Below are 25,741 nucleotides of genomic sequence, written 5' to 3'. Positions count from 1 at the left end.
CACAATATCGCTTGCGTTTGAATAAACGTATTTCATGCCAGTGCTTTAGCCAGCTGCGCCATGAATTAACTGGGTACATGCCGCTCTTCAATGAGTCCTTTGCCAACTTGGGTCTCTGAAATGGCGTCACTGGTTGTGCGGCAAGCGAGGGAACTATTAGAGAGTTTTATCCCAGCGGGTTTACGGCCAGCGGAGCGGAGCGGGCGAGCGGAGATGCGACTGCGCATGCGCACCACGCTGAGGCGGCCAGCGGTTTTACGGAGCAGCGTTTACGCCCGCTGGAAAGCACTCCGCAGCGGAGGGTATACGCAGCGCGCGAGCATGCCTAAGGGCGCGCGGGCGTGTATGGGAAATGCAAGACTGCAGCCGCGAACATGAACGCCGGCAGCTCTGCATCGAAGACGGCGACTGCCGCGCTGACCCGTACATTAGTACTCAGTACATAATTAACAAATAATGCACTGAGAACATGTAATATATCTTTATTCAACATTTCTTGCATAATAAAAGCAAGCGTAATTCAATTTCATTTCTCAGTAACTCCTATTCGAACCATTAGGTGGGGCAGCAGAGCGCCCCGCTCTTTACCCCGCTCGAGCGGGTGATCCGCTGGGCTAAAATTCTTTTTTCGCGAGCCGCTCCGCTGGCGCAACGGTGGAGACCGCTCCGCTCCGCTGGCTGTAAACCCGCTGGGCTACAACTCTCTAAAAAAAAATTATCAGCGCTCGCAGGCACCGTGGAGTCACGGTTGTCTCGAAGGCCACGCGCGCACTTCTCAGGAGCACCACGAGATGGAGCAGCATGTCCAAAAAAAAAAAACGCTCGAGAGCAGCGAAGCGTTTCTGAGCGTTCGCGCGCACAGGCGCACGATACATTTCGAAGGTCGCACGCAGGCTTCGTGGCGGTGGCTCGATGGCACCGTGTTGTTGGAGAAGCGCGAAAGAGGAGTCCCGCTGCAGCCGCTGGCAATACGTTGTGTTGCTATAGTGACTCAATGCCAAACACATTGCCGTCAACGGTCATCGTGAGACAGGTTCTGCCAAGTTGGTTTCACTACACGAATTTATTCATGTCCCTAAATGCCTTTTTAACATGTATGAGCAAAGCGAGAACCAGATGAAATCACGAACCATCGTTTCAACAAGTGGGCATGTCTCCTTTCAAGGCGCCTTGAAAAAGACAAGTCTACTTGTTGAAGCGTTGGCTCTCGATTTCTTCTTCTTCTCGTTTCGCTCAGCGTCTTGAATTTCCATCTGCCGCATCGCCCATGGTTTCCCTGGACTTACTGTAGAACTTAGTGTAGTTTCGCACTTCACACTAGGCCGCACTCGGGCTTGTCATCGGAACTCCACTGTTCTACTCGTACACAGAACCCATTCTGTTTATCCTGATCATCTACGGCATGTGTGCTGTGCCATTTGCCTACCTGCTGGCGCTAGGCGCGAACACTCCAACGACCGGCTACGCCCTTGTCCTGCTGACGAGCTTCTTTGGTGGTAAGTCGCCGACGCTTCCTTGTAGAAAGCGGACGCCATGCAGTACTTTTGAAAAGGGTACTTCATCAGCTGTCTTGCGGTGCAATAAATATTTCAACACGCTTAAGCATTTTCTCTCGATATGCATTCATTCACTGGAGATGGAGGTACAGTTGGCTCGCAGCAAGTTGCGAGATATTGCCAAAGCGCAATCGTTAAAAAAACGAACGTTTTTCTCTTCGTTTTACCTCTCTGCATTTCAAACACTCCGTTTACCGGTATGACTCAGTCACTAATAATTTTGTACGGGTGTCTGCAAAGAACCAACCTTCCAGTAATCAACGCGAACCAGCCGAAATGCGTGAGGTTACGTCCAAACATGCAGTGTCGATGCTCTTGACAAATTTCCGCATCATTTATTACGATATTGATGCACTAAAAACGCTCATACATTCTCGCACCATAGATATAGTAAACGTGGATTTTCAGTGACATCACAAACAGCTAAGATGTACTTGGCCCAACTTTTTTATCTTTCAAAAGGACAGGGAAGGCATTCGAGGAGGCGGAGTTATATAGTCATTAAAAAGTACTATCCACCGTCTATAAAGTGATAGTCGACTCTCTCCAGCAAATAGTCTGGTTCTCTGCAAGCCTTAGACATGCGCAATGTATCATCGGTGCATGCAATCGTCCACCAGATAGCCGTTTGGAATTTGTTCCTTTTTTTTTTCAATGATGCTGTACAAAAGGTCATATCCCAGTTCCCAAAATGCCTATTGATATTAGAGGGTGACTTTAACTAACCAAGTATAGAGTGGTTAACGTCGTTCTTGAAGGCATATAGCAAGAGATCTGAATCTCCTCATTTTCTACAAATCTTGCACTTTCATCAATTAACTCAAGTCGTGCGCGAATCAACCCGTGACCAGGTACTAGACATTCGTTTAGCAAATCATCCGGACCTTGCTGCGACTCATGTACAAGAACAAATATGTGTTCACAGGGTGGTGCAGTGTTCCTTTGCATTGAAACCTGGCGAACAGAGTCGAGAAAATATGCATTCTCAACTAAGCACGCGCCAACATTGGCATAATGATGCGTATGTTAGCTTCATTTACAGCCGATTTCGCAAGCACTTTTCAAAACATACCGGTAAATGATAACTGGTGCCTGTTCCGCGATAAACTCAAAGAAGTTCAAAATTATGGGGTTTTACGTGCCAAAACCCCTTTCTGATTATGAGGCACGCCGTAGTGGGGGACTCCAGAAATTTAGACCACCTGGGTTTTTTTAACGTGCACCTAAATCTAAGTACACGGGTGTTTTCGCCCCATCGAAATGCGGCCGTCGTGGCCGCGATTCGATCCCGGGACTTCATGCTTAGCAGCCTAACACCATAGCCACTAAGCAACAAGGGCGGGTAAACTCAAAGAAGCTGAAAATGTGTGTATACCGAAAATAACCATCAGCTCAAGGCACAGCGATTCATGATTTAACCGTGAAACGAAAAAAATGCATAAACAAGAAAGAGAAAGAGCGCTCAGAAAGACTGCCCGAACAGTTGCTCCAGAAGACTCGCAAAATGAGAAGCCATAGCACGCCGTACAGAAACTGCAGTTCTCGAGGGTAAATACAATATTTTAATTGCACACTTCCCAAAATAATAAAAACTGATCCGAAAAAAGTTCTTGAACACAGGTAACCCAAATCCAAATCACACGGCTCCCTTACTACTTTGCCAAAACGAAGCCGTGCGTAACTCAAGAGATAGCGCACAGAAATTTAGTAAATGCTTCTCCGCAGTTTTCACTAACGAACTGCCGACTTATAGCATTCGCACACTTGCACAACGGTCCATTCAATTTCCTTTTTCATCCATCGTGATATCGGAACATTGTGTAACTTATGCAATTGACAGCCTTCCTCATAAAACCAGCGCAGGTCCTGACGGTACAAGGTATAACTCCTAAAATTAACCTTGCTCTACTCTTCGTTATCTCTAATATTTCAGCAATCCATAGGCACGGGATGCCTGCTGGAAGATTGGAAATCTACATTAGTGATACCGGTATTTAAATCTGGGGGCTCAGCAGACTTGCAATAATTGCAAATGTATATTACTGATGTCTGTTTGTTGCAAATTACTGGAACGCATACTGCACTCTCCGATTGTACCATATCTTAAAGAAAATAGCCTGGTCATCAATAACCAACATGACTTTCGTCAAAATCGCTCGCGTCAAACGCAACTATATGAACTTGTAACATATATTCACATTTCTTTGCGCAAATTGGTTTGTACAGACGTCATTTTCACTGATTTTTCTAAAGTTTTCGACCGCGCAGCTCATAATTGACTAAAACTGAAAGTTAGAATTCTATCTACAGCTTGACTACAACACAACGCGATAGATTGAGGAGTTCCTAACGAACAAAGTCCAAGCAACCAGATTAAACAACGGCTTTTCGAAACGCACTCACGTCAAATCGGGAGTTCCGCAAGGGTCCGTCCTTGGTCCACTGCTATTTTCAATTTATATCAATGACATCGCAACTAATGTTACTTCACAAATACGTCTCTTCGCAGATGACTGCGTCTTGCATCACGAAATAAGCTGCCGTGCGGACGTCACTGTGCGGCAATCTGATTTAACAACACTAACTGAATGGTGTGACATATGGCAGATTGAAAATTAAGATCACGAAAACTAAACACGTAAAATTGGCTTCTATTACTCGACTTTCCTCTGACCAGTAGTACGCTGTATTACTATTGACTCAGTGCCTTCAATGAAGTAATTGAGTGTTACGTTTACCTCAAACTTAAGCTGGAATGCTCACATTGAACACATTACCACAGATGCATGTAAAACACTTGGTTTCATTAAACGGCGCTTACACCTTGCGAATACAGATACCGACCTTCACGGATACAGTTCTCTTATCAGACCATCTTTAGAATGTCCGTCCATAACTTGGCACCCCCCTCACTCTAATCTTACGAATCTACTCGAATCAGCCCAAAATAAAGCTGCGCGGTTTATCGTATCTTTATGCTCTCGCTATCAAAGTGCGTCCGCCTTAAAAAAATCACTTAGTCTCCTTTATCTTGATATGTGAAGAAAATTAACGCGGTATCGTTTTCCATAGTCTTTACCACAGCAACATTGACTTTGCTCGAGCCCATATTCCTCCCGAGTTTACATCGCGACTCGCGCAGACCATGTTTATAAAGTAAAACCTATATTTGCCAGAACTAACGATTGAGAAAATTCTCCTGTGGTTTTATCTATTGCTGAATGGAGCTCACTACCCTCAAGCATTGTCTCGCTTACGGAATCATCATCGTTTCACGCAGCACTACTAACCTTCTTAGGGTGTATCAACTTCTCTTCACCTGCATACCATACGGCCTTTTCTCAGCAACTATGAGTGTGAGGGAATAGAAATAGTCTTAACCCAAATGAATCTAAAACGAAGTTTGTCCTGTTTCGTCCGCAGAGATGTACGGAAATAGCAACTGAGTGTATAACCCTAAGTCCTAACCAAATTGCAATTGAAAGATCAGTAGAATTACTTGGAGTCCTTTTTATGGAGCACATAAATACCTACTAAATTAGGCAAATCTGCCGGTAGGCTAAGTCGTTATGGCCACATTCTTGCGGCTACTGTTAAAAGAACTCAGTACTAGGCTTTGTTGAATTCCTAGTTGTACTGCCGCGCATCAGTTTGGGGAAACACGACGGTTGCAAGCCTACGTAAACTTACATCATTGCAGAAAAAGTCACTACGGTCTATTGATATAACCCAATTTCTAGAACATTCATATCCATCTTTCTTAACATAAAATAATAATATCGGACAAACTGTACACCCACAATTACTAACAATGTATAAGAGCGCTCAACTCGGGAAACTTGAGAAACGATTTTATACCTAGAAAGTTTAAAGTAAACCGTAGCGTTGGATCCCTTTAGGTACCAGCCGCTATTAGAAACTGCCCTTCTTTCGCACACATTATAATAGAGAAAGTGTTCGACACCTAATGCCACTTATATTGAATGTATACTATGCACGAGATATAGATTTACTAAAAACTAAGGAAGAAAGAAATATTCGGGCTCAGTACACCCTAAAGAAAAGCTTTGTGCCCTGAAGAGATTCTCTTGATCTAATTATGCTAAGATGTTTGATTAGTGCTTATGGTTTTAAGCTAAAATGTTGGATTATGTTAAATGTTGATTAGCTAATACGTGTCTCGAAGCAGCCTCTTTTTGTATTGTTTGTATTTGTTGCTTAAATGTTTCGCACTTCCTGCTTCCTGCTTGCGCTCCACAGAGGCGTGTCTTTAGTACAGCATCACAAACAATAGAAATGGGCCCAAGAGATCTTGCGATCACATGGCGGCATGAACCACTACCACTCACTCATTAAGAACACCACAGTAATGCTAGAGGCCTTTTAGGGGGTTGCGAACAACATACATGTCATCTCACCCAACCACAAAGTTTCACTTTGTCATGCTTTGTGTTAGCTGGGACACCCAGCATACTTGCCAGCTGGAAACGAATAAAGCGATACTTCAATTTCACCTATTTGTAGGTGAATTTCTTCTCAATGTTTCCTAATTGCATAAGACATGAACCAAACTCTTCATTCATGCCATAGAAGGAGCTGGTTGTTCGGAGAACTAGTCTCGTGGTCGGCTGCATGGCTGCAAATGCCAAGTAAAAAAAGCATTGGTTCAACTCCTACAGTTCCAAGCATAACAATATTAGGCATTTAATAACAGGCTAATCTAGGCGCCATTCCCATAAAAATGCAGCACGTGGCTTTTCTGTTTCCAAGATAAGCAGACGCATAAAATTTCCCATGACATTGGCAGATTGATGGGGTTTGATATCACGCAGCAACATATAGGGTTATGAAAGATGCCACGGTAGACACGAGATTTGTCGAGTTCTGGCACCGGCATCTAATGCTTGGGTACAAAGGGGGATTTTCTTCTCCCAACACAAGCTCCTCAGCAGAAGCTCACCACTGTAACTTTTATATGCTACTGCTTAAAGAGACACTAAAAGAAAAAAAGGAAATCACTTTTATCTGATAGATAACTCTAGTAACTCACCGTTGGTTTCGTAGTGAGAAGTTGATTACAAACTTTTGCGCCGAAACTGCAGCTCCAGTACGTACAATAGGTTAACACCACAAATTTCGAGGCATTTTTTCGTATTTTTGCCAGAATTGGAGGCCACTAAAACTTCCTCAAACTTGGGGCCCTATAACGTAAAACTATTCCAATATGTTTCTATTCCAATCTTCTGACGTCAAATTTGCGTAACCACCAACGCAAGCACCGGGCGGTCACCCGCAGGGTTGTCTGAACAGACCAATCAAACGCTCTCCTCGTTAATAGGAGGTCACTTTCGTTTGCTTGAAAAACGAATAACATTGCCTGCACTGAACGGCTTGTCGTATCTAATTGGCTGACAAGAGGCGAGGAGAACGCTCAAGCGGAGAGGAATTCGATGGGGCCGAGCCACTGCACTGAACGTCGATAACCGGATGAAGAGGGTGGTACCGGCGTCTACGATTGGTCGGCTTTCCCTTACTTAGCTTGCGGTGGCTGGTCGAAAATCGCTCCGGCATGCAACGGAAGCTCAAGAATGACGCTAAACCGGACCCTCAGCAAAGAAGAGTTCGCAGAATGAGGGGCTAACCGTGCCGAAAGTGCTCGAAAATGTTACACGGCCACGCAAGAAGTTTTATTATACGCAAATACACCCATGCTCTCCGGCAGGTGCGAGTAGCCAGCATCTGAGTGATCGGCGGTAGCCATCTTCTATTCCTTTCGGAACGGGGCAGCCTGCGGCTATTCCGAAGAAAATTCAGTTTTGTTCGGCATATTAATGCATCTTTATCGCGTACACGTCACTTTGACGCGGTGAGTTCTTGTGGTTTTGTGACGTCGCGTGACAGGCAGGTGAAATGGGCGAAGCCCGAAAGCTTTTTACCAATAGCCGAGGGCTAATGGCGAAAAGGGGTCGAATCAGAAATAACTGTATTTCTTTTTTCTTTGAAATCATGCATAATCAGTGTGTACACATTATATCAGATGGGGAGGTATCGCGGTTTTCGTGACGTCGCGTGACAGACAGGTGAAGTGGGGGTGGTCGAAAAAAGTTTTTGACCAATCGTGGAGGGTTGATAGCAGAATTGGAATAGAAAAGTTTGGAATAGTTTTACGTTATAGCGCCCTTGCTAAGTTCAGTCTTCGTCTTTTTTTTTTTTTTACTACAACACATTGAATCTATATACCAACAAAATCTGGTCAGGCAAATTTTGCAGGCCGTAAAGATCCGTGCATAGATGGTGAGCTTGTGATGTAGCTTTAAAGTGGCGTTGCCGGCTTTTCTACTTTGCAAAGTGTTTTCTCAAGGCGCGGGCAGCTTTTTTTGTGATTATGTTGTAAATGAGCAACTTACAAGCACAGCTGACATTTTCTCTTTAGTGATCTATAAAGCTACAACACCAAGTGTACTGTGAAACAGTCGTGTGTTTGTGGCTCTGGCTTGAACAGCTCCAAAAACTCAGTAAAACTCACCGAAAGCACCAGATGCCAAACTCCTGCAATACTTTCACACTGCTACGCTGTTAAAATAGCTTTCTGTATAAATTACAAACAGGAAATGTTCCTTATTGCCTTTGCTGATGAAGACATTGCAGGAGGATGACGGAGCCTGTCTTTCATTGCACTTTCAACCACGAAATTGCAAAACTTATGCACAACCTTCACTGAAGCTCTGATTAGAAAGCATTGACAAGACATATATAGCGTATCACATGTAACTTGAGCAAAACTTAAAATATTCAAATTACGCATAGCTAAATAAAACCAAGGTAATGTTGTTTAACGCTGCTTGTAGGTATTCAGATTAGTTATTGCATTCCATGTAACCGCATAATTCATCTTATTCATTTAATCAGCTTCTCAAGTATCACAATTACATGAAAAGTGTCAATGCGAAAATTTAGGAGCAGTATAAAAAACTCCCGATACAGCTTTTTGCTGCTCATTGCGTGCTACATAACTTGATTTTCAAAGCCGCAGAAAAGCCTGCAAATACACGCAAAATGGTCGCGGGACTCGGTGCTGAAGCCCAACAATGTTACTCTACAGTTATCTCACTGACAGTTTTCATCTTCGAAACGAGCTCTGTTACGAACTCGGCGCTTGCTCCAATTCAACTTCAGGATGCTATAGCCAACGACAATAAGCACACGCGAATCTAGGCGAAGCAAGTGAAATCTGCCAATAAGAGAACCAAATAATAGGTTCTGGCACCGAACTTTTCAAATTTACTCACCAAGACAATCCCATGAGGAAATCATGATGGCGGCAGCCTCATCCTCCAACTCAGTTAAACGCGAAGCGTAAACTCAATTTACCCTTACCTTGCCACGCGCATGGTTGAAGTCTTTTTCAACCTTCGTTTCAAAGGTCCGCAAGAGACTTGATTCGGAACGCTGTAACACCAAAAGATGTCAGAAAACCCACGTGAACGAGCAGCCACACAGCAGCTACCAGCGCCAAATTGTGCTGGCGATAACGATGACGCCGTCACAACTTCAACAAGTTCGAAGTTAATGCAAAAGCACTAACGTAGCCACAACATTTGTTCCTTAATTTCTTTTTAGGATGTACCTGTTCATGTATAATTGATTTGTGAATAGGAGCACTTTATGGAGCACGCTCTTCTATTTCTCAGAGTGACGATGCGGTGACGACAAAACCGAAGCTAAAACCGAAAATTTCCTTCCGATAATACCACACTGCATCTTTAACTGTAATGTGTGCTGCTCTCGCAGACATCTAAAGTATATTTCTGCTTCACACGTCACAGATGTAGATTAGGCATCCAGAATGCGATGTCAAAGAACGCCTTTTGACCGGCCACATAGCACGAGGCACAAATGGGGCTTCTCTTAGATGTTCATGAAACGGCGTTTTTTGTCTTAGATATTTCGGACTTGCCAGTATGACTTTCGTGGTTCATTTGGAAGCTGCCCTCGGAGCGTGAACATGATTCAGGCACTAATACCGCAGCAGAGATAGGCCTCACACTACGCTCTTCTAAACGGGTAGCTTTAAATCGCTAGTGTTTACGTATAATAAACGACATTAATTAGACTGTGTGGGCTGCCACAATAGATAACAAAGACCGTACAAGAACTATTTCATACTATAGGAAACATAATTAATTCAAACTAAGTACATATGGAAAAACGTATTTAAGCAAAGCTGTAACCTCTGCGGTGCATAAGGATTGCTTGAGAGTAGATATTGCACAATATAACTGTAACCACAAGTGTGCGCATCGCATATATTTGTTCAGCATTTTAATAACCGCTTCACAAGAACTATCCTTCACGTAGATCTTGCATCTGCCTCTTCAGCTACGTAGATAATGCAGGCGTTACATCTGTCGGAAAACTCAGGGGCGGAGATGAGCAAGCCATGAACTTGAAATAAATTTAACCACAACTGTGCTTTATCACTACCTCAAAATTTTCTCTAACCAGCAGGAACGGTTCTGTGCAGCGTTCACGGCGAGCGTATCGATCGCCGCCCAACTGCTGACGACGTCCTCGAGTATCTGGTTCATCCTGCTGAACCTACTTCCCTTGCTGCGCCTGCTGCCTTCCTTCGCCTTCATGTCGGCATTCCTGAAGGTCGTGTCCAAGAGCCAGATCGCCTGGATCTGCAGTCGATGTGAGTGCACTCCTTCGCTCGCCATGCAGTGGCTTCCTGAAACCTACCCTGATTGTACATGTTACAAAAGTTTGAAACACCCGTCCTGCTCGCCTCTCCTGCGGGCCAAACTCTCGCGACATTCGACTTAAACAAGGGAGGTGACTATAAATTGGTCTTCAGCAAATACCAATACGCCGTCCATGCTCAAAGTTTGCAAACGTGTCCCATTTGGCGGCTTAGATTGCCTAACGATTGGCCTGCTGCGCTGAGTTGTTTCGTCCAGTAAGATACCTTCTGATGGATTGTATTTGCCGTTGCTGAACGGAAAATAGATCTTGGGAACAAGTTCTATCATTTGAAAGATTTGGCAAACATAGTCTCTACGCTTCCATTGGCACTACTGCGTTATTATCTCGTTGAGACTTGTAGAAGAAAGCAGGAAGCTTGAAGCAGGAAGCCCCCCGTTCACATTAACTGTTCGCCCTAATTGAATTACGTTTCTCTAGGTGGCGCATTGACCTCCGAATGCACAGTATGGTACTATTACTGTGCATTTGCACAACACAAATGCTCTTTGTATTATATTCGATATTGCGCTTGAGTTTTCTATGAATGCATTTTTTGTATGAGTGCCAAAAATTCCTCCCAACTGGTTAAGCTCCGTGTCATTTTGACTCGCCAGGAGTATTGCAAAAGGCGAGATGGCCTATCCCTTGTTTTAGCAGCTTTATGTGTGCGGGTTTGAAGGTCAAAAGTGTTTTCTTAAGCGTGTCTCTTGCATCCAGCACAAATAATCAATTATTCTCTTAAGATTCAGGGTTAGAAACCAGGTCGCATCATTCTTTGGCAACTCACGCGTTTTAAGGCGGAAGCCTTAAGCGGCTCGTAACCCCGATGTCCTTGTAAAAACGCGTCGTCCTGTTCATTGGTACAAAAACTATCATTATCAGCAATGACTCGTACTCCCCTCAGCAAGCAAACAATGCACTGGCTTATCCCTATCCTAATGCAGAGGGTACAATCACTCAGCAAAGTGAAGTGTCCAGTGCATATATTCACTGGAATCACGCATGCGACGTACAGAAGCGCTGTGTCTGGTCGAGTGGTACAAAAAAAAAATACTTGACCTTCTCAATGGCTCATTTCTCCGTAAGCAATGGCTCGTACCCTTGTAAGCAAGCAAAAAATTCAATGGCTCACACCCCCATAAAGCTGAGGCTAAGCGCTCAGAAAGTAAAGGGAACAATCCACACATTCATTGAAATCAACCACACAACACACAAGACAGCATACATTTCAATCCCCTCCTGAGAGGAGGCCACGTAAAGTCGAATTGAAACGTCGTTGCATGTCCGACCCCGCTGTATGAGCGCGCAAAGCCGCAGCTGAACGTTGAAAACAAACTGCGAAAGCAGCAACGCGGTGATGCGAGATGGCGCATTACCAAGTGTGCAGCAGGCTTGCGCGTTCACCTGTTACAGCAGTGCTACATGCTGCCTAACTTTTTGTCAGAGTCTTTGGCACGTAAAAACAATAGCAAGCACACACTTAAACGGTTATTACAGTATGCAAACATGCTTCCAGATTAAACCTAGACAAATGCCCAGATATCTTTACTCGCCAGGTCCTTTACTCTGGCGATCGACTATTTCATTCAGCAAATGATTTCTTGAGGGAATGGATAATTCAAATTATCTATGTCAAAAAATAAGGATTCGCAGTTCCTCCCGAAAGGGGATGCACCGATTGCGATAGATAATTAGTAGATAGCTGTACGAAGTAAGGATAGTGATTTTACCGGCGGTAAATACTTGTAAACATTCGCTTGCTAACTAAATTAACAATGATAGAATATGTAATCGTGACTGAACGAGGACGCAGAAAGAAACAAACACACAGAAACAGCGCCTTCTTTGTGTTTCTGCTTATTTCTACACCCTTGTTCAGTTCAGTTTACACATTCTGTCATGGATTGAAACCAACTTGCCCACCAACGTGTTTTAATTAAATTAATAAGCACAGTGTCCCCTGCGAAGAGTTAAAGATTAACACATCTCGCTCGACGAGTGCGGACACTTGTCTAAATGCTAGAGCGAGGAATCGCGGCATCAGCAAGCGAATTGACCTTCGTGCATCTCTCGCTTCAACGCGAACGAAACGTCGAAAGCATAGCGCTTACGAAGCTACCGGCACCATGCTTACTCTGCAAACATCGCACATCGCTTTGAAGATGAGGCCCGCACAGGCGCGCATTTTGGCCACGGCGCAGATCGCTTTCAAGATACGCGAGCGCCGGCAACGTGGCCTTACGTTGTCCGCCAAAGGCGTCTGCTACGGTGTCCGCCATTCATGTGCCCGACGTCGTAGCAGATGCCGCGGATGTCTCCACTGCGTGCGGAATGGCGGGCAAGAATGACATCTAGGCACCTTAGCAGCCGCCGGAGAAGAACGCCCCTCCTCCTAAGCGCGACTCCCCTGCCCCGCGCGCGACAGGAGAGGGCACGCTTCCAACCCGCGTTCCTGGCTCGCGCACGCGAGATTGAACCGCGTTCGCCGGCTCACCCTGGCACGATTTAATTCGCACATACAGCATATGGCCACCATTGTTGTGATAGGAGAAATAATCCATTGCAGCTCCGTAGTTTCTGTCAACAAAATGATCATACCTAGTCGCGAGGTTAGAATGCGGCTACCTAAACCAGCTAAAAGTTGTTTTTTGCTACAGGTCACTCAGAAATACCGCGAAAAAGCATGCCATCTCCATGGGGTTTTGCGAGAAAAAAAGTGTGAATGCCGACTTTGTACTGCTAGGCGCTAAGTACCTTCGTCCTACAGTTCAACCGCGTACACATTTGCTCAATGAGTAAGAACGTTCTTTAGAAGGACAAGTATCGATATGTGAAGGAAGAGTTATTATAATCGACGAGACAAGATTAAGCGTTTACATGCAAGGTCATAGTTTCAGGTTACATTTATTTATACAGGCACAATATTCCAAGTTACAGCGCCAAAGAACTTTAATAATCGTTCACCGTTGACATTACTGTGATAAGGCAGGTTTAAGTTAAAGTTGGTTGTTTGCGTGGTGTTTGCACGTGGGAAGTTAAATGTGGGGTTCGGTAAGCGGAAGTCCGTGCTTAGTATATTGTGGACTAAACAAGTGACCTTATAATTTCCGAAAGCCTTAAAAGAAAAGATTCGAAAGCCCGTAAACAGAATGTTACTAAGGTGATGAACAGATGGGAGAGAGGGAGAGAAAAGGATGCATAGAAAGGCAGCGAGTGTAACCAGAAGTAGAACAGAGGAAAATGTTAATAATCTAAGGGCGCACTTTTGCTACGGCAGTATTGGTGTTAAGTTTGCCCCATGCGTCACAACAATAGCCAATGTGGGTATGAAACAAAGAAAAATATATCGAACCAGTTTGTTTGAATTGCTTGCGTGCTAAAGGATGGCCTCTTTGACCTTAGCGCTTAAAAATGTCACTTTAATTGGGCGGCACCCATTTCGCATGTATTCACCCTATCTGAACCTATGTGAACTTTTACCCTATGTGAACGACCAATCGCTTCATCAGACAGCTGTACGTTTAAACTGGACGATAGGAGCTCACGTACGCTTGTTTCTGCATCAACCCATGACTCGGAGGGTTTGTCAGAAAAATCGTGAGAAATCAAATTCTCGCTCCGCCAGCTCTCTTCAAAGTTATCTAAACGACTAGAAAGAATAGCTGTTTCAATGCGCACGACAGTGAATAGTGTAGTGGCAACGTAATCCTCTGCAACGTTTGCAATTCACTCGATCCTTCCTGCTACTGCTGCTGGTCTGCCATTTATATCATCCAACTTTTTCTGTAGATTTCACTGGATTTCTTTGGCTTCATTAATCTGTCACATGACTTCGGCATGATTTTTCTGCATTTTTTTTTTTCGGCTAGCGTTTTCAACAGACAGTACGTCGCTTCTGGGTATGTTAGGGCCGAGCTTAGGGGGCTCGGGGTAACCACCTCATGATATGGTTACCACCTGATATTAAAAGTTAAGTACGGGCACATATATATAAGTAATGCAGAAAAGGACACTTGTGTTGCGTGTTGCGCCAGGCTCGCCGAAAGGATCAGACAAGTTCCAAGTGAACGTCGTTTATTAACCGATGCTAGTGAGTCAAAGGCTCGCGCAAGAAAAAGGCATCGCCAGCGAGCGGAACTCTGCTTCTAACCCTTAATGGCGCATGCGCACTTCGCAGAGTGCTCTGATCAACATGAGCGCGAGCCGACACAACAACTTCGGCATATCATAAGCAGCGAAGTGTCATCGCTTGTGCGTTTGCAGTGTAAAAGAGGGATGGGCACCAACCGGCGTCAGAGAAACAAACAATTGGCGCGACTGCATGCTGGTCACCTTTTAATGCCCACAATTATGTCTGTCAGGGAATCTCAGTGCCAGTATACAAGAAAAAGAACTTGGAGATAGCAGTAATTCAAAGCGTGCATACCTTGTTTATTAGTGTGCCAACAGCTGAATATTTTACTTTTCTTTCCAATATCTGCAAGTTTCATGCACAGTTCAGTGGCTCATTCTTTTGTATGCTGTAATGCCTCGTGTCGTGCACGTGTCTTCGTTCAGACACGTGAGCTGGAAAAAGAACGTAGCTTGATAAAAAAAAAGGCAGCTACGATAAAACGTAGCTGGAACTAACTGATTGTCCACGTTCTATTCCTACCTCATCTGATTATCGCACTTCGCTTGCAATTATTAAACGTTTATGTGCGAAAGATAAACAGTTTCCATACATTTTAGTTTCCGTAGATTTGGTTTGCCTCGTTTTGGCACATTGTGGTAGGTTGGCTCCTGTCTCGCCTCGTTTACTGAAAATGAAATATTGTAAGACCGACGGTGGAATCCAACAGCCGCCGTTGAGCACAGCAGTCCGGTATACACTTACCATCTCGCTACGATCGCTTTTTTTTATTGCCGTTTTTACTGAACAAAAAATCGCACAACTTCAAAATGCATCAGTATTTTCGTGGCAGACATGTGACTTCCTGAGCACTGGCAAATGATCAAACACGGTGACCCACTCTGGCGGATCAGCTTGATTCATGAAGACCTTCACAAAATGGATTTCCCCCTGATTTTTTGTTTCGTTTTGATAGTGATGAAGCCCATCCCAATGAAAAACTGTAACAATATAGAAAAATATGCTCAATTTCCAGTTGTTTACATGAAAAACAGGCAGTCGTTCAGGGAACAAAATTTACTTTTTGCTGTAATTTGTTGGAGCGTAGTTTACAAAAGAAACTCTTAACTGCTAAGGCAATGGGCCGTCATTTGTTAACCTCCTTGAGTGCGTTTTCTGCGGGGCTTTCGGAACGTGTTCGACGGTACAGTGGTGCAGGGGAGCATAACATCAAGAACTTTGTAGGTCACCATTTTGAAACATTGGACTAATATTCCAAGGAGAATCTGACTTCCAACATACAACAAGATAGCAACACCTCGCGCTTATATCCAGTTGTAGTACCACACATATCTTAGCAAGAAGAGAGTGATAGACGAGGATGTTCTCTGGTCTATTTTTACTGTACGTAAAAACGCATTTTTTTGCATCACGTAGAAAAAGTAGACGTGACACAATTTGTCTTATAAATAAATCGCCCAGTTTAAGGTCACATTTTTTAACCGGTAGAAAGAGGCTTCTGCGAGTAGTTCTCTACCATGTTGACGCCGAAATAATAACTGCAAGCACTGGATGAATTATTTGAATAATAATGCGTGATGTTTGTAATACATTCATCACATCAAGTCTGTCTTTCTTATTACGCATGATGTCGGCGTGGACAAGCTGTAGGTCCAGACGAGAGCTCCCTGGCTCCAATTTCGCAGGTCCAGCAGAACGTAATTGAATTGGCATCGACAGATCTCTCCAAACTATTGCTTCAAACGAGCCGCGCAAGCCCGGAACCGAATGTATGGCCACGCTTACCGCCGCGCACATGGGTCTCAGACAGTCAGCGCGGGCAAGGACAGTGCACTCAGATATCACCATCGGACACTGTCATCAAAGCCATACTGCGACAAATAATCGCTGCCCTGCAGCTGCTACTGTCCGGTTTAAATACGCCAGTGGCGCTAACAGCGGCAAAAATTACGAACGCTATAGACAGTCTCTTAGCTACGCTGCAGTAACTTATACCTCTGCCCTCGAAGATGACTGTGCTGTGCTGTGAAGTGTACACGTACGCATTACACAGAAAAAGTATGCTGTGCAGCCCTCATCATATTCACCATACCACCGCATTCCTTCGTCTTCACATCCTATCTCTCTTATTCCCCAAACCCCTTCCCCAGCGTGGAGTAGCAGGCTAGAGGCATTTCACTCAGGCCGACCTCTCCACCTTTCTGCCATTCAATATTATCTCTCTCTCTCTCTACGCATGATGATTGATCTGTGCAGTGATCATTAGTCTCATCGTACTTGTCTAACGGAATGCCAAGGTACTTTTCGGTAAAGCTTTCAATCGCATGCGAGAAAAGTGCTCAGGATTCGTAACCAAATTACTATGCCAGGCACCAGAGCTTTTCTCACCATTTATGCGGCAACCTATGTATATTGAGAACATTTAGGCAATATCAGTAAATACGCGATTATACTTCCCATATGCGGGCGAAAAACAACAATAAGCTAAGCAACCCTGTAAGCTAAGGAATCGATATGTGCAGACTGTAATATAGAGCCTGTTATGTTATCGTTATTGGCAGTGGCTCAAGAAAGTGGGTCAAGGTACTCAGCAAATAACCGTGCCGACATTGCACATCCCTCTCTAACGGGGGAATGCACTCGCAGATTTTCTGGGATGTGTTTATTGACAGTTATTCTTGTTGTGCAGTCAGCGTATGACATTTATACTTTTGGCGAGAATGTGCTTCCCACGTTGAAATAATCTAGTAATTTGAAAAGGGCGCTGGGCGATACAAGACAAAAGCTTTTTCAACATATATTTGCATCATAGCGAGATGGTTTCCGAACACGTCACAACATTCAAAACAACGCTACGTGCACCGTGAACATTTTTGCAATACACCGGTCTTCCATACCACACGTTCAATTGGGGCGGTCCTACGGTTAGTGCTATTACGCTCGATATGCTTCTTCCCAATACTTTTATTAAAATATTATAATCGACGTTGCTAAGACTTATCGAGCGATACGACCCAAACAACCATCGCTTCTCAGGGTCGTCTGATTCGGGGTAAGGTAAAACGCGACAGGTCTTTTGTTAGTTCGATTCAGCAAATACACTGAGTAGAATCAGCGTCATTTGATGCCTAAAGGCTTTGTAAAATTAGGCGAATAGACAATCTGGCCAAGCGCCTGTTTTGACAACAAACCATCGAAAAAAGTGTTTACTTCTAGCAAATAAAAGGCAGTTGGAGACGCGTCGTCCATCTTCCTCGTCCAGCTCAAGCATTACACGCAAGAACTTTCAGAACGTCATCCACCTTATATTTACTATTCAGCAGGGTTTTCTAATGATTAGTATATTACATTTCGTATAAGGCCTTCAGCGCACGAAACTTCACCTTCACGTTTACCTCGTGGATTTCTTTCTGGGAAGCGTTCCTTTTTTCATACGATAAGGCGCCCTTCGTTGGGACTTGCCGTGCCCAAAGGTTCTCTGTTCTTGCCTTAACTGTATTCGCCCGATATTTCACGGCATCGATGTTTTGAAGTCCACATTTTATTTCTTTAACGTCCTTTGAGAATACACCCGGATTTATGTTTTTCCTATACGCCAGAAACTCTAGCTGCTCTCGTAGTGTTTCTTCCAGCTGCTTCTACCCGTTTCGAATGAAACTTCCCCTCTCTATTACTTATATCTTAATTCCCTGCTTAAGCAGTTTTTACAGGGACAGCAAATTACTTGCTGCAGCCTCTAGTAAGTTTTCTGGTTTTTTTCGGACGTCACCCACGTACGATTCATCTTCTAAAAGCGTACGATAAGAATTTTGAACGTTCCCGTTAAAACGAGTTTTCCGCGGTTTTAAATGGAAAGAATCTATTTTCCAGAAAGTGATAACTGAACCGTACCGGTTTGGCATATCATATGTTGAACAAAGCGGTACGAATTCTATCGATACGTATATTCCAGCTAGTCTGGCATGACTAGTGGGCTGACAATGGATGCATTGAGGGTGTGTTCCAACAACAAAAAGACTGCCAACATCCTCAAGCTTATAGTCATCTACTAACGTGCTCAGCACACTAGCACGTTTGTTGAGTGTAGGGACACCATTAGCTCGATTCGAAGAAAACATGCAATAATATCACCTACGGGTATTATAAATTTATGATAGTGTAGATAGTAACTAAGTTGCTCGAAAAATTCATTTCGGTCAGCCTAAACATTAAGTGGATACAAACAGATCGCTCCACAACAGAAATCCCGCATTGAAATACCTACATAAGCAAATGTCCATTTTGGCACGCGACAGGCAACTGCAATACCTATACTTCGACGGGGAACAGAACAGCCGACTCCAACAGAATGGCACACACAAGCATCATAAAGTGAACAGGAGGGGGACATTATACACCCAGTATTCACTCCTACTTGGCTCCTCACTTTCTATCTTGGTCTCTTCGATGCCGGTCAAGTATAATTGGCTGTCACGGAACAGGCGACTAAGCTGTTTTGTAGCCTCTAACCCTCGAACATTAAGGGTCGCTATATAAATTGGTGTTGGTAGCGTCACGTTCATGTTTGAGTGTGTAAAGGCCATAGTGCATGATCTCCCCCGCTCAAATCTGACCGAAGCTTTAAGTACATGCCGCTTACAGCCGAATTCACCAGCCTTGATGCGGCGCTGAGCACAAACAACCGCGATGTACTTTCCCCGGAGAGACTTTCCCAAGAACGCCTAAATTTAAGGCCTCCCCCCTCCTTCCCTACTAACACAGGCGCTCAGACGACGTATGGTCACACAATCTAGAACAAAGGTGGTTTTCAAACCTGCCAGGAATCCGACTATACATTGGCCCGTGCTTTCATGGCTGGAAGCCTTGCACCCGGCACTTTCGGCGGAGGCCTCGCCTCCGCACTCTCTTCTAGCTGTTCTATTTTGTCGATTGTCTCCTCAGGAGGCTGTTTTTCCGCAACCTAGCTGGCTGCGCCAGAAGCAGTCGGAGGGCTGGCTGCACTGGGTGTTGCGTCCATTATCTGAGCATCCTAGCACAAAGTGCTTGGTGCCCTCTTGACAGCCATGTTGTCGACCACCTCGATGCCTGCAACGCCCTGTGTGGTGGTGTCTTCTTTTGAGAACTATCGGTGCATTCGTTGGTCACCTTTCGGCGTACGGGATGCTTGCTTACCTTCAGTTTCGGCGTCTCCGGTATTCGTCCAGACGCTGATGCTTCGTCAGCTTCTGCCTCGTCCATAAGCAGTTTGGACAAATCTTCGCTACCCGTTGGACCGGCGACGCTGGCGTACGTGTGGCTGCACTGCCCTTCGTCGTGTTCGAAACGCTGGCAAACGTAAACTGACAAGAATAACTTCTTATGCACTGTCAAGCGCAAGAACTATGTGTCTGGGACAGAAGACGCCGCTGTCGCAGCCGCGGTGGAGCTGTACATCCTGCGTCAGCTCAGCACGACTGCCCGAAGCAGAAATTGGAAGGCAGGGATTGCACGCATACTTCTCCCGTACCAAACGCAGCCAACTCCTTGGATGGCTAGGCGTGCGCATCCAGTGCCACTTTCTTGTCTTCTTTCTATTGCGATAGCAATTATATGGACACTGCAAGCGCATTTCTGCCGTCGACGTCGGCGTCGCCATGATGTTCCGTATAAGGTCCAAGGACGATAACGCCGTTACCGCGCGCCCTAGGCTGTATGTGCGCGTGAAAACGCGCGAGGGTAGCCGACGATCCCGGCTCAATCTCGCCTGCTCAAAAGGGATGAATGCGAAAAGGAAGCGCGCCGTCTTCTGTCACCAGTGAGGCGCCCAACGTTGCGAAGTACCGGTGGGGAGGGGAGGGAGGGGTGGCGTTCTTTCTCCGGCGGCAACTGCACCTTTGGCCGCTGCGCGCGGTTGAGGGGCCGTATCTTGAGAGCGATTTACGTTGGGAGCAGAGTCTAGGTACGTCGGCGGCTCGTAGCTTTGTGCGTTCTGTGTGTCCTGGACGCTCCCTTACGTTGACGCTATTGTACGAATGTCACTTCGCTCACAGCTGCTGCCGCGCTTGCTGGCTCCACCGTTTTGACAACGAGTGTCTGCAGTCATCGAGCGTGATATGTTCATGTTTGCAGTGTGCGCTGACACCATGCTTATTAATTTAGGTAGCAAGAGAACGTTTACAAGTCAGTACGGCAGATAAAAGTACTATCTTTACTTCGTATGGCTGTCTGCTAATTTTCTATCGCAATCGACACTTCGCTTTTCGGGTGAAACTGCGTTTTTTTTTCTTGTGTGTGTGTGTGTGCGTGCGTGCGTGCGTGCGTGCGTGTGTGTGTGTGTGTGTGTGCGTCCGTGCGTGCGTGTGCGTGTGTGCGCGTGTGTGTGTGTGTGTGTGTGTGTGTGTGTGTGTGTGTGTGTGTGTGTGTGTGTGTGTGTGACAGCGCGTGCTTTCAGGAGCGCGAGTTCCTCAAAGCGCTCCTCCTTTTCGGGACCAGCCCGCTTTCGCACTGCTTTCCTCGTCGCAGCTTACGCTAAGTACAAATTGTGCGTCGTTGCCAGTTTCATGATAACCCTATTTAATCATCATATGCCATTTCTTCGCCGATGTAGGAATGCCGTTTTCGTTTCAGCATGCGCCATATGACAGAGCCATAGGTACGTACGATTCCATAGCACGTAGAGTCTGATGACGTCATAAGCTATGCTTATATCGCTTACACTCCTCCACTACCTATGTGGAACCGAACAATCGCTATTTAGTAAGCTTGCGTCAAACGGCTGGCGTTTTAACGATGTCTTTGCCATCATACGATGGGCTTCAACCTGGTCGTTGTCATGCTCCCTTTGTCACACACACGTACGCTCACGACTCCTGCACACAACTATAGATATTACATAAGTGCATCTGTCCACCTGATCTCCCTTTGCGGAACCCCTGATAATGCTCGATAGCCTGCTACCTGCGTGGGATCTTCGCATTTTTTTTTCACATGTGTCTTTTTATCGGGTATTTGTGACACGCAGCGACGTTGCACAGTTACCGCCGTGTTTGCATCGAGCCGGCGGAAGGCTTCAGCGTGGCAGTGCACGAAGAGCGGCAGAACAATGCAGACTTTGTGGAGTATTGTTGCCCGGAGTTCATGGCGTTAGGACACACGAAGGTTCCGGACTTCCAACCGAGCGTGTCCGACGTCGTCGAGGTGTTTTTCATGCTTCTCGAGGGCGCCATCTTCTTCACGCTACTCCTGTACCTGGATGGTGGCGGTTTGAGCCGCTTCAGAGAAAACTACGGTCCCATGCAGGCGAGTGCGCGCCGCAGCCAGCGAAAAGCGCCATTAGTTCAGTGAGTGACCGTATAGTTTAGGGGAATAGGTCCAGGTGGACCTATGCCAGTACGAGCCCGTCGATACCTGCTGCATCGTCTCATGAAAAAAATCTGCTTTACTGATGAGGGTACACAAGTGCCCAGTACTTGACGGCCAAAGGTATTATGCCGTAGGCGCACCCTCGTCAATAACACGCGTGGTTACCACGAGACGAAGCTGTCACGCGTTCCTGTTAATACATCTATGCTCTGAACTTGAGTGTACCGTCATTTCTCGAGGAAGCTACGATGCTTTCATTAAGAAGGATTGTTACTCGAGAGCGGCGTTTATATTATGTGAAAAGCTTTAGTCGCGAAATAGATGTAAAGTGTCAAGTAGATGTATTTGTTTTATGCCGTTTCACACCCAAGCCAACAAGTTTGGGCGGTGGTACGCATATCAGTGATATGGTTCGTATTACGTTGAGTAGCTCACATTTTAATGTTTGCGTACGTCAAAGTACTGGGTGAAGAAAAAGAAGAACAAGAAGAATCTTTGTTGCACTAAAAAGTATATAAAACGAGTATGACATCATCTGGATGCATAGCCGATATATGACCAGTTGAGGATCCATTACAAGGAGGCTAAGTACAGCCTCAATTAGCGAGTACAATGGTAACCTAAAAATTGCGGCGTCAATAAAGCATGTATACATTATCGACTTTAGTTTCCGAGTACAATATCAATATGGTGACTTGTAGCTCCACAAAAGGCTACTGTTCCGTAGTGGAATACTGCACGTATGGAGGCAGCTAGGCGTATCCATGAAATCGAGTCCCGTTCGGGAAGGCAGAGATCACACCATCTCTTGAGTCGCCTTCTACAATATATCTCACATTGTCGTTATTGATCCTAAAGGTTAACGCCGACGCGATTACGTAAAATATTCAACTCCAATATGAAGTCAGATACATGTAAAACAGTATAGAAGTGGTATAATCATGTATCCTTAAGAGTTTGAAAGAAGTTACACTACTTTGGTCTAGGCCATTGTCTCGTGACAGACGACCAAAAACAACCGTTGGGCGCGTTTATAATACCATGACATGACATTCAGCGTCAACGTGGAAGTTCACAACAGAATGTTACATGTTGAACTCTCTGTTTGGCATAGAAAACATGTTTTTCCCCGAAAATACGAGGAAACGGTTACGCAAGTACTCCGTTGCGGGCCACATGGGCCATACTGAACAAAGACCGTACCATGCAGGATACAATTGGAAAGAGGGAAAGAAACATAAGCAGAAGTATAAGCGTATTGCCGAAGTATGATGTAGTCGCTGTTGCAGACTACTTCGCACCCAGTATTCCCAAACATAGTACACCGGCAACATATTTCGAGATCTCTACGCTTTCTCATATCTTTCTCTCCGCAGTTTTTCTAGTCTGTTGAGTAATACGGTAAATGTTCAGCACAGAATAGTTACTTTCTCTACATACATTGATGAGCAGCTTTTGGCATTTAAGCGTGGTACCGGATGCTAGGTTTTTCACGTTCGTAACAACTTTCTAACACACCATTCTTCAATAGATATTGCATTTACAAGAACTTATGTCCATGAGCTATGTGCGGGTCTTGGGAGGACATGCAGAGTGAGAAAGACTCTTCCAGCTAAAACTTTTTACGACTTAAATGGTCCATAAGCCTGCAGGCCTACAGCCTATACGTGCGCAGTGACAACCGAAGCCGTAGGCTAACAAGACATGCATAGTGACGGGCGCTGTTCTCTTTCCAACTATCCGAGTAACTCATAAAAATGTTTGATCATGTTCAATGCAGAAGGGTGCTCGCAGAGTAGCACCGGTTCACACAATGATGGAAGAAGACGTCGAGGCCGAGGAGGCCCGCGTTCGTAGCCAAGCGCTCGACGACAAGCTGGAGACGGACGTGGTAGCCATCCTAGAGTTTTGCAAGGTAGTATTTTGTCCAGCAGCGTAGCTTTTTGGGCTTGTTAGTGCGTGATTCGAGTAGCAATGAATAGCGCGTAGTGGACGAGACAGTAAAATTCAGACACACACGAACAGCTCGAGCGCTATGTTCCGACAAATTGTACTTTTCAAATACAGCACTTTTACACGCCCGAAGAACATATCGCGTATACAATAGCTGTAAGAGTCAGAGAAACGCTAGCTTTTTATCGCAGAGGAAAACAGAACGTGGGCTCACGCATGTGCGTCCTGCTGTGTTTATCTCATCAGCTTCAATGATTTCTCGAGTTACCCTGTTTTTGCTCCTGCCTATGACAGCACATTTATCAAGGAACGGCTTGCACGTTTTTGCCTCGCAGCAGAGGATGTGATGAGCAAGTGTTCCACTTCGCCCATAACTGATATTGCGAGCATGTTTCATAAGGCGCTCGTTTATGAGGGCCGAGCGGTCCAAAGCCCTACATCAGAAATTCCACGCCTTCAAAGGCGTAGTCTATGTCGACGCAGCAGCATACATAAAACGCAACTGTATGTCCCTTGCAGTGGTGGACTCCTCAGGTCAAATACGCGGAGGTGGTTCAATTCGCACCAGAAGCTCCGAAACAGCGGAAGAAGCGGCTATCGCTCTGGCAATAGCCTCCACACATTGTCATTACATTATTAGCGATTCCAGAGCAGCAGTACGCAATTTTGCGAAAGGTCGGGTCTCGGCTTCCGTAAAACACATAATAGACACCAACCAACACCCACGACCAATCCAGATCATTTGGGCACCAGCACACTCCTCCCTACCCGGCAACGGTGCCGCCCACACCGCCGCTCGAGGACTCGCCAACCGAGCACCCGGACGGCTCACGCTAGGATCAGGGAGGGATCGCGTGGTCAGTTACCAGAAAATAACTCAGCACTACAGGTTAGCCAGGGCAGTGTACCCGCCAGCTCACAAATCGCTTAACAAGCGACAAGAAGTAGCTTGGAGACAACTTCAGACGAACACCTACCCCAACCCTGTAGCCTATCAGTACTACTACCCGGACCAATACCCTAATACATGTAAGCATTGTAAGCAAAAAGCGGATCTATTCCATATTATGTGTCCAGCCGAAAATCACACAAATCACGAAATAAGTAGTACTGAGCAATGGGAGGCCGTGTTGCTCAGCTCCGACCCTGACATGCAGGCCAAGGTCATCGAGAGAGCTGAAGAAGCCGCCCGGGCCCAGGGGCTCGTGGCTGCCTAACAACGAAGTCATCTGTCAATATCTTGTTTTCAAATAAAGTCTTTACTCACTCACTCACTCATGTATCTACCGGTTTGTACATATAGTTGTTCCCGCATGAAAAGGGAATTCGGTAGACGACAGCTTCATCGCAAGTTTCGTAAGGTTTCTGACGCGTCACCATCCATTCTCGAAATTTGTTGTTGTCAGCCTTTTCGATCGTGCACAATGCGGCAAGTTTCTTCGGGCCCCAGAACACGACGGTTGCATTCGCCCGTCACCCAATTCTTTTCAGTTTGTGGGATATCTTATGCATTTAAGTAAGGCAATACAACGAGATGCTTCTGTTCACCAAGGAACAGTTTCGGATGACATTGCATTTCTTAGTTTAGTTTCCTGCGAAACTTCTCGGCAACCGACACTTGAACATGCGTGGGATAACCAGCATAAGTCAGCCTCTTTGACTGCTGTTTAAACCTGTCGCTCATTATGTGTGTGCACGATTTTCGGAGGGAATTTTGGAAACACGCGCAGACACTACCTCTTTTTACAAGTTTTCAGTGCGCACAATGATATGGCAGCACAAGTTTGTTATTTCGTGGCTGGCAGGCTCAGCAAATGCGATTAGCGTGAAAGGTGAAGTTCAGGTCTCAAAATCTGATGCAATTATTAATGGACCATTCACATGTTAGAACAAGCGGATTAAAACACTCTTTCATGATGGTTAAGATGCTTGTACCGTTCGACTCTAGTTAGTCAGAGTCACAGTCAACAGGGATTAAAAAGTCGTCTGCCAATGTAAAGATTCTTATCGCGTC

The 25,741-nt window shown here is 45.4% G+C and overlaps 1 protein-coding gene across 1 annotated transcript in view; it reads left to right on the top strand.

Moving 5' to 3' along the window:
- Nucleotides 1-25,741, top strand: part of LOC139048065 (phospholipid-transporting ATPase ABCA3-like) — a 134,194-nt gene that overhangs the window by 81,314 nt on the left and 27,139 nt on the right. Inside the window, exons 19-22 of the mRNA XM_070522459.1 lie at nt 1,371-1,496; nt 10,081-10,251; nt 21,434-21,711; nt 23,555-23,689. Of these exons, the coding sequence (XP_070378560.1) occupies nt 1,371-1,496; nt 10,081-10,251; nt 21,434-21,711; nt 23,555-23,689 (710 nt within the window). The remainder of the gene's footprint in view (nt 1-1,370; nt 1,497-10,080; nt 10,252-21,433; nt 21,712-23,554; nt 23,690-25,741) is intronic.

This window comes from Dermacentor albipictus, chromosome 7 (genome assembly GCF_038994185.2).
Source record: "Dermacentor albipictus isolate Rhodes 1998 colony chromosome 7, USDA_Dalb.pri_finalv2, whole genome shotgun sequence".
NCBI classification, from domain to species: domain Eukaryota; kingdom Metazoa; phylum Arthropoda; class Arachnida; order Ixodida; family Ixodidae; genus Dermacentor; species Dermacentor albipictus.
The sequence above is the reverse complement of the archived record's forward strand: the minus strand, read 5'-3'. Positions and strand labels throughout refer to the sequence as shown.